The sequence below is a fragment of the Equus caballus genome, chromosome 20 (genome assembly GCF_041296265.1).
Source record: "Equus caballus isolate H_3958 breed thoroughbred chromosome 20, TB-T2T, whole genome shotgun sequence".
Lineage (NCBI taxonomy): Eukaryota > Metazoa > Chordata > Mammalia > Perissodactyla > Equidae > Equus > Equus caballus.
In genome coordinates, this window is record NC_091703.1 from 27453446 (window position 1) to 27463467 (window position 10022).

The following is a 10022-nucleotide window of genomic DNA, read 5'->3' on the forward strand; positions in this document are numbered from 1 at the left end:
TTTAAACTTACTAAGGAAGCTGAATTTACAATTATAAATCTTCCCTTAATGAAATCCCCAGTTCCAGATGGTGCCACTGGTACATAGTATAAAATGTTTAAGGTATTTAACACCAATTCTAGTCAAAATTGATCAGAACATAAAGGAAAATGGTACTCTTCTCCCTTTATTTCATAAGACCAACATAAGCTTTTTGCCAGAGCTTGTAAAATAAGTCATAAGGGAAGCATGTCCTTCATGAACAGATGCAAATGCTTTTTTAAAAATTATTTTATTGAAGTTATATTGGCTTATAACATTGTGCAAATTTCAGGTGTACATTATTACATATCGGTTTCTGAATAGACTACATCATGTTCACCTCCCATAGGCTAGTTTTTATCTGTCACCGTACATATGTGCCCCTTAACCCTTTTCACCCTCCACTGACCCCCTTCCCCTCTAGTAACCGCTACTCTTTTCTCCTTATCCATGTGTTTGTTTGTCCTCCACATATGAGTGAAATCATATGGTGTTTGTCTTTCTCTGTCTGACTTATATCACTTAGTGTAATACTCTCAAGATCCATCCAGATTGTTGCAAATAACATGATTTTGTCTTTTTAATGGCTGGGTAGTATTCCATTATACCATGTCTTCTTATCCACTCATTCATTGATAGGCACTTGGGTTGCTTCCATTTCTTGGCTATTGTGGATAATGCTGCAATGAACTAGGGGATGAATAAATCTCTGAAGTATTGATTTCATGTTCTTTGGATAAATATCCAGTAGTGGGATACCTGGATCATACAGTGTATGAGGGTTCTCTTTTTATTTTTTTTATTACTTTAATTATTTAGTGCTTAAATGAAGCTTGATTAGATGATTTGGTTAGTAAATGAGACTTATATAGAGTTGATTACTTGGTGATCTTTAAAAAGAAAAAGATCATAGTCTGACAATGAATACAATGGAATCTAATGTAAAACCAGATGATAGAATAATTGAATTTTTATAATCTAACTATAAGGCTGATAACTAGATCATTTTCTATGTAAAATACCCTGGATTCATCAGAAAAAGTGTTTTTAATTCCAGATGTGTGTAAGTTTGTAGTGATATGATTTTAACTTTAAACAGATAGATTTGGCCTGTACAACATAATGTCACAACAGGCCTAGCACATACTCTACTAATTGTATTAATTAGTATAAAATGATTATATGTTAACTGGTTTCCACATCATTTTGATGGATGTCTATTTACCACTATTAGACTTCTTTCTCTGTCAGCTGTAACCAAGGTAACCAACAGCTTTGTCCTTTTGAGTTTGCTAATCATGACACTTTCCATGTTTCACTAGTTAGTGCCTTGCCCTTTGGTCCCAAGAAACCACATAAACTTTTATTAGGTAGTTTTTAACTAGACTCCCTGGGTCTCCACTTTGCCATGCTCATTAAAAGTTTTCAGTCCCCACGAGGTACCTCACTTAATGAGTTCCTGAACACTGTTTTTCTAAGTAATAGAACCTCTCTACTGAGCTTGGAGCAAGAGACCTAAGTTTGCTGCAATCGCCAGTCTGACATGGTGATCACCACAACCAACGTCAGAGAACACTAGAATCAAAAAAGTCAGAAGAAGTTTTGGATTATAACTTGACTTCCAGATATTTTGAAACCTAAAAGACATCATATATGTTGCAATCTCATTATGAATGATATGTTTAGAGATGACAATGCAGAACCTCCTTCAATGGACTGGTGAAATTTACAAGTTCAAATATAAATCTGTAAAAAACATTATATTGGACCAGAAAAACGTGACCACTGTAGAAACAAACACATCTCATTACGTTAGAGTGTGTTTGGGTCCTCTCCGGTCTGGAACGTTTGCTGTGTTGCTTCCTAAAATTTTCAAGCTCTCTTTGATGAGTCTACACAATGATCATAAATCTGTGACCTTGATAAAATCATTTCATATCTCTGGACTTCAATATCTACACTGGGTTACTGGTGGGTATAAAGATAGTTTTCAGCTTTACTGTGTCACAATATGGAATTTTTCACTTTAAAATTAGAAATTAGCTGAATGGATTCTGAGAATCCTAAAGTTTTGCACATTTTTTTTAACTTCAGCAGAGATGGTATTTATCCCGAAACTCAGGATCACAAATGAATGAAACAGGACCTACCACCATCCCTTCCTCAGACTAGAAAGGGCTAAAAGAAATGTATGTGAAAGCCAACCTCGAGAAAATACACGTTTATAATTTCCACAGTCCTGGACCCTCTCCCATCTCTATTTAATTCTTGTAGAGATGGACTAAACTGTTTATGATTGTATAACTGTCATATAACACAATAGTTGGCTGAGGAGTCTCTCTGCTCTTTCCTGCCTATGTTCACACACAAACCTCAACCTTATACATTTACCTCTCACAGCAAAGAAACCTGATAAACCAGAATGAGAGGAAAGAGAAAGTGTGCCCTGAGAACTTAGAGTCATGCTTTGACTAACCTGTCCACCTAACATCTTCTCTAGAAGGAACTGTTCTTGGCACGACCTATTGTTGTTCACTAATTATATTGAAAAGGAGATATTTAACCCTTTTCTTGTTTATACCTAAAGATCTCTATCCTTCTCACCATAGCACTTGATCAATAAGTACTAGTGCTCCTGCCCAAGGAGTGGAGCAGGGAAAAGCATAGATGAGCAGAGATTGAGCTACTCTAGATGTCATTATTCTCCCAAGTTTCTTCCTTTCTCTTGTAAACCTGGGTATGTTTAATATCTGGGTCTATGATCAACAAGGGTACTGGGCTCCACACAGGTTATCAGTTGAGCATTGGTAATCCTCAGCTTATTCCCTATGGGTTCAATTGCCCACACTTGGCAGAGTATCCACATGTTGTGAGGCAAGTTAGATGTGCATTTAGTATGATCAGGTTATTAAGAATGTTTCTTTGATGAGGATGAAGCAGTAGGTCCTGAAACCAATTAGGACACACTTAATGAGGTTTCCTTGAGGCCCATTACCCTTTCCCATCATGAAGTATGCTCACTCAGCTTGTATAACTCAGCCCATCACTCACCACTGTGATATGTACCATATACAGTTTCACTCACATAGTGTTAGTTACTATGATGTCAGATTAGATGTGAAATGAATAGTTCCACCATCCTCTTACCCCAATTTTCTTATCTTTCTTAAGAAATGGAATCTGATAGCTCTTTCAGGGTACTGGGTTCCTTCAGCATATGCAGGCAGGTCATCTTCTGTTCAAACATACATAGCTGCTTCAGCATTTCAGAGGTACACAATTTAAACTTTTGTTTACTTGAATCCAAAGTTCCAAATATTCCTATGGTCTTCAGAAGCTAAGAATATGATAACACCACGTTCACACCAACAAAATCTGCAGGCTGTGGTAGCCACTTAACATCTAAGCAGGCAGGATATATCTCTTTTTATTGTGCTTCACTTATTGTGCTTCACAGATATTATATTTTTTACAAATTGAAGATTTGTGGCAAACTTACTCCACGCAAGTCTATGGGTGCCATTTTTCCAACAGCATTGGCTCATTTCGTATCTCAGTGTCATATTTTGGTAATGATATCAAAGTTGAAGTGAGTTCTCTCACCCGTTGCGCAGAAAGCCAATCTCTGACACTGGGTGTAGTGGAAGAAAGTAGGAATTTTATTATTACACAGCGCTGAGCAAGGAGAAAGGGCAGCTAACGTTGAAATCCCAAACTCCCCGAAAAGCTAAAAGGAAGAGTTTTTATTTGGGGTTTTAGATAGGGGAAGGGGAGCATATGGTCTTGCTGGTGGGAGCTTTCCCACCAGCCTGTATCTCTCTGCGGGGAGGAGATAAGGAATCCAGGCGCTTGTCCTTGGCTGTGTCTGTCTCCATGGGTGATAGTGGATTCTGGAGCCAGGAGGCCAGGGAGTAAGCAGGGAAGGAGTATTTTGGTTTCAACCTCATATATACTGGGTTTAATGTAGGGAAACTGACATCAGGGTCAGTATCAGTAATTCTTGCAGTATTTCAAACTTTCCCATCATTATTATATTTGTTATGATGATCTATGATCAGTGATCTATGATTTGTGTGTCATAATTGTTTTGAGGTGCCACAAACCACTCCCATAAACGACAGCGAACTTAATTGATAGATGTTGTATGTGTCCTAACTGCTCCACTGACCAGCTGTTCGCCTATCTCTCTCCCTCTCCTCAGGCCTCCCTATTCCCTGAGACACAACAATATTGAAATTAGGCCAATTAATAACCTTACATGGCCTCTAAGAGTTCAAGTGAAAGGAAGAGTCACATATCTTTCATTTTAAATCAAAAGCTAGAAACCATTAAGCTTAGTGAGGAAGGTATGTCAAAAGCTGAGATAGGCCAAAAGCTAGGCCTCTTGCACCAAACAGTTAGCCAAGTTGTGAATCAAAGGAAAAGTTCTTGAAGGAAATCAAAAGTGCTATTCGAGGGAACACAGGAAACATAAGAAAGCAAAGCAGTCTTATTGCTGATACGAAGAAAGTTTTAGTGCTTTGGATGGAAGATCAAACCAGCCACAACATTCTCTTAAATCAAAGCCTAATCCAGAGCAAGGACCTAACCCTCTTTAATTCCATGAAGGCTGAGAATGGTGATGAAGCTGCAGAAGAAAAGTTTGAAACTAGCAGATGTTGGTTCATGAGGTTTAAGGAAAGAAGCCATCTCCACAACATAAAAGTGCAAGGTAAAGCAGCAAATGTAGAAACTGCAGCAAGTTATCGAGAAGATCTAGCTAAGATAATTAATGAAGGTTGCTATACTAAACAACAGACTTTCAATGTAAATGAAACAGTTTTACATTGGAAGAAGATGACATCTGGGACTTTCATAGCTAGAGAGGAAAAGTCAATGCCTGGTCTCAAAGTTTCAAAGGACAGGCTGACTGACTCTCTTGTTATGGGTGAATGTATCTGATGACCTTAAGTTGAAGCCAATGCTCACTTACCATTCTGAAAATCGTAGGGCCTTTAGGAATAGTGCGAAATCTACTCTGCCTGTGCTCTATAAATGCAACAACAAAGCCTGGATGACAACACATCTGTTTACAACATGATTCACCATATCTTTTAAGCCCACTGTTGAGACCTACTCCTCAGAAAAAAAGATTCCTTTCAAAATATTACTGCTCATTGACAATGCACTTGGTCACCCAAGAGCTCTGAAGGAGATGTACAACAAGATTAATGTTGTTCATGCCTGCTAGCACAAAATCCATTCTGCATTCCATGGATCAAGGAGTAATTTCAACTTTCAAGTCTTATTATTTAAGAAACACATTTCATAAGGCTAGAGCTGCATAGACAGTGTAATTCCTCTGATGGATCCGGGCAAAGTAAAATTGAGAACCTTCTGGAAAGGATTTACCATTCTAGGTGCCATTAAGAACATTTGTGATTCATGGAAAGAGTTCAAAACATCAACATTAACACGTGTTTGGAAGAAGTTGATACCAACCCTCATGGATGACTTTGAGGGGTTCAAGACTGCAGTGGATGAAGTAACTGCAGATGTGATAGAAATAGCAAGAGAACTAGAATTAGAAGTGGAGCCTGAAGATGTGACTGAATTGCTGCAATCTCATGATAGAACTAGAAGAGATGAGGAGTTGCTTCTTATGGGTGAGCAAAGAAAGTGGTTTCTAGAGATGGAATCTACTTCTGGTGAAGATGCTATGAACATTGTTGAAATGACAACAAAGGATTTAGAATATTACATCAACTCGTTGGTAATGCAGTGGCAGGGTTTGAGAGGGTTGATTCCGAGTCTGAAAGAAATTCTACTGAGGAAAAAATGCCATCAAATAGTATCACATGCTACAGAAGAATTGTTCACGAAAGGAAGAGTCAATCGGTGTGGCAAACTTCATTGTTGTCTTATTTTAAGAAATTGCCACAGCCACCCCAACCTTCAGCAACCACCACCCTGATCAGTCAGCAGCCATCAACATCGAGTTAACACCCTCTACCAGCACAAAGATTACAACTCTCTGAATCCTCAGATGATAGTTAGCATTTTTTAGCAATAAAACGTTTTTTAATTAAAATATGTACATTGTTTTTTCAGATATAACCCTATTGCACACATAATAGGCCACAGCATAATGTAAACATAACTTCTATATTCACTGGGAAATCAAAAAAGTCATGTGATTTGCTTTATTGTGATATTCACTTTATTGTGGTGGTCTGGAACTGAAACCACAATAACTGCGTGGTATGCTGTGATTAATTCTTTACAATACTTTTTTCTGAAGCAAATCAAACTTCCATGAACTCAATATAACAATATAAAACTATACTATTGTTTCCATTAATAGCATATTGTATGTCAAAAAGATGAAGAAAAAGAAAAATAGAAGACAGAAGGAAGAAAGTTTTAGAAGACTTAATTTGATCACTTGTGAACTTACAAACTCACTTAAGAAAACTCTCCTGTCAAGAATTATATTTTGGCACTGTTTTTTTGTATGTCAGGGAAGAAATTCTACCCCTTCTTAAAAATTAGGAAAACTACTGTGAAATATTTCTATCTTGAAAAATTTAGAAATATGTAATAATATTTGTAATATGTAATATGTGGTTTCCATGATTTCCATAAGGATCCATCTTCCCAGTGGTGTTCATCAAGTACATGTAAAACTCAACATTCCCCTTTTCCACTTACTTCTAGGTTACTGTGTCTTAAGGTGCTTGATGAGGTATTGAATATCATAAATCCTATAGCAAATCTCATGCCCCGACCCTCTTGCAAATAGGGCCACCATATTTTTTATAAGGGATATTTTAAATAGGTTAATACCACCTCAGTGCCCTATTTTAGATAGATCCTTTTATAGTAACTCTAAATATTAGGAACCAATTAGAGAAGTACATGCCAGTTCCATGAAATTAATCCCAATCCTTCTAATGTTTATGCAATTTGCCAGATAGAACTAGATAATTCATAGAAATTTGATCATCTAGGGATACAAAACTGTTTTCACTTTGCATGCTCCTACCCACAGCAAGATGAGGTGTTCCTACTGAGTTTAAGTGTATTCCATTGAGAAGACTGTGTAGGTTGTCTCTGGATGGGAAACAGGGGTTTGCACAAAGTTCAGCAGAAACCAATGAACATTCTCACACAGTTAACATCGACGTTCATCAGGAAAACACAGGAAAATGTAGGTAGCTTCTGTCATAACAATCTCATGATGATTTTACTACATCAACTGCCAAATTCATGAAAACTTTTCAATACTCATTCAACTAGGATTGTATTGATCTGAACAATAAGAATACTCCCATCATGATTTGATGCATGGATATGATAAAGATCATGACTTGTAGGTAGGAAGTACAGCACTAGGGTTTCATTTCACTACTTTAGATTTGCTGATTCAAAAAAAAAAAGATATACAAAATATAGGATGATGCTACTACACTACATAATAAAACTCTGGAATATAAGTGGTTCCGCCATAAGACAATCTGCAAATATACAAATGCTCAGTGTATCAAGGAAGCCAAATATTTAGCAAAAAACAGAATACCTCCTCTGTCAATATAAGTAACATTTATTATAGGACAAGCTTTTTGGTAAATGAGAAAATATCTGTGACCCTATGGTTTGGCTGTTTACGTATAATGAACTAATAACAAAATAAATTAGTCAAGAGTGGTATGTAACTCAGTACACAAGTTATAAGCAGTTTAATAAGACTCTGGGCTTTGAAAATAAGGAAAAGCACTTAATGCAGTTTTATTTATTATTTAGTTCTATAAACTAAAGTGTATCTGTTTATTAACTTAATTTTTCACTTTTCAAGAACTTTAATTGATTTACGATTAAAGCCACAATGAATATACAATGAATGCAAAGTATACCAATTAACTGTGTACCCAGAGTCTATCAATTCCAATGTCTATAAATACCTTAGGAAAATGGTCTATACATTTACTGCAAAATCAAGTTTTGTTTTGTTTTTGATAAATGAACATGCCAGATAGAGAGAGGAGTTATGAGACAGCAAAAAAAACAAAAAACAAAAAACAAACCAAAAAAAACCTTATTGACCATCATCCAATTTATTCCCTAGATTTCCCCTTCCCTAGGACCTTACTGAATGCTTTGGCCACATCTTTGTTGCGGAAGCTGTAGATAAGGGGATTCAGCATAGGGGTGAGAATGGAGTAGAAGGATGACACCATCTTGTCCTGGGTTGGGGAACGATTAGAAGTGGGCCGCATGTATATGAACATAGCTGCTGCATAATACATCCCGACAACAATAAGGTGTGAAGTACACGTCGTAAAAGCCTTGTGCCGACCCTCTCCAGAGCTCATGCGAATGACAGCCGCAATTACACGAGTGTAGGAGATAACGATGAGTAGTAAAGGGAAGAGAAGCATCAATAGACAACAGATAAAAAGAACAGTTTCAAATGTGGAAGTATCAGTGCATGAGAGACTTAGGAGTGCAGGCACATCACAGAAAAACTGGGCTATTTCTCGGGAGCCACAATAGGAAAAGGACAAAGTAGCAGCTACATCAACAATACCATCCAGGGAACCAAGGATCCATGAAGAGGCAGCCATGAGTCCACAGATTTTCTGGTTCATGAGATTGTGGTACTGAAGAGGGTAGCAAATGGCAACATAGCGGTCATAGGCCATGACAGCCAATAGGAAGCATTCACCACCGAGGAGAGACACAAAGAAGAATATCTGGGTTTCACATCCTGCTACAGAAATGGACCGCCTGCCAGACAAGTAGTTGTAGGCCATTTTGGGTACAGTGGTGCAGGTGAGCATGAGGTCCATGAGGGAGAGTTGGCTGAGGAGGAAGTACATGGGGGTGTGGAGTCGGGTATCCAGGTAGATGAGGAGAACCATGATAGTGTTTGTCAAGAGTGCCACTGTGAAGATACCCAGGACAAGAGAGAAGAGGAATATATGAGTAGGAGTGTGACTAAAGATTTCCATCAGGATGAAGTCAGAGCTAAATGTCTGATTCTCCCATTCCATGATGAATATTTTCGTTATCTAGAACCACAAGAAGTTATAAAAGTTAAACATTTGGGTAGTTATTCACTATCTATGTATGGTGCTCTGGTACTAACATACATGATATGGCCAGGTCTGTGTAAAGGATGAACAGAGACCTTGCAGTCAGGTAGCATTAATCACACTCAAGCTACTCCACCACAAACTTGCGTATCCTCTGACGCGTTATTTCTATGTGCTTCATTTTACTTCCTTTAAAAAGAAGAAATCACTTTTTAACTGAGTTGTTGTAGTTGTTAAACGAGATATCAAATGCAAATCACAGCATCTGGACAGAACATCTGATTCCTCAAGGACCATATAACCTAGTATTAGATAGGAGTATATCCATAAATTTATCATATGTCAGTATGTAACAAATTCTATAACAGAGGAATAGAATGTTTCGAATGTCATTGCCTCTATAGTAAAGTCAAAGAACTATAATAATCTGTTGTTTTCAAGAGGTAACATATACATTTATATAATTTCATTTGTACACCAAATTTAGAGGAAAAACAGGGCTACTGGTTATACAATAACATAGATGATGAACCTCCATTTAAAAATAATTGTTACATGACTACATCGCAAAATAATTACATCATGAATAGGTTATTTAATTATGGATGAGGAAGTAAAAAATAGAAATTATCATTTGTGTTTCAGTTACAAAAGGGCAGTATCTTGAGATTTCTTTTCACACACAGAAAATGAAGGAACTTAAAGAAGGTGTAGGAAGGTATCCAAATTCCAGACCCTGTGCTTCTGTTGAATTCCATAAATCAGATCGAATGGGGCAAAACAAACAAACAAATGTTTTGGTATATCTCTATCACTGTAAGAGTGAGCCAAGGCCAGCTTTTAGTGCTCAGGAAAACTGGAATGGTTTCACAAAGGATTAGAAAAAAAACAAACTGAACAGAGACAGCTCTTTATGTTGTTGAAACA

General features: G+C 37.2%; 1 protein-coding gene across 1 annotated transcript; it reads right to left on the reverse strand.

Annotated features, from left to right (window-relative positions):
- Positions 1-8114: 8114 nt before the first annotated feature.
- OR2M19 (olfactory receptor family 2 subfamily M member 19) lies at positions 8115-9053 on the reverse strand. The gene is given in 1 exon segment (NM_001391227.1): positions 8115-9053. A coding segment is annotated over 1 exon segment (939 nt).
- Positions 9054-10022: the final 969 nt, after the last annotated feature.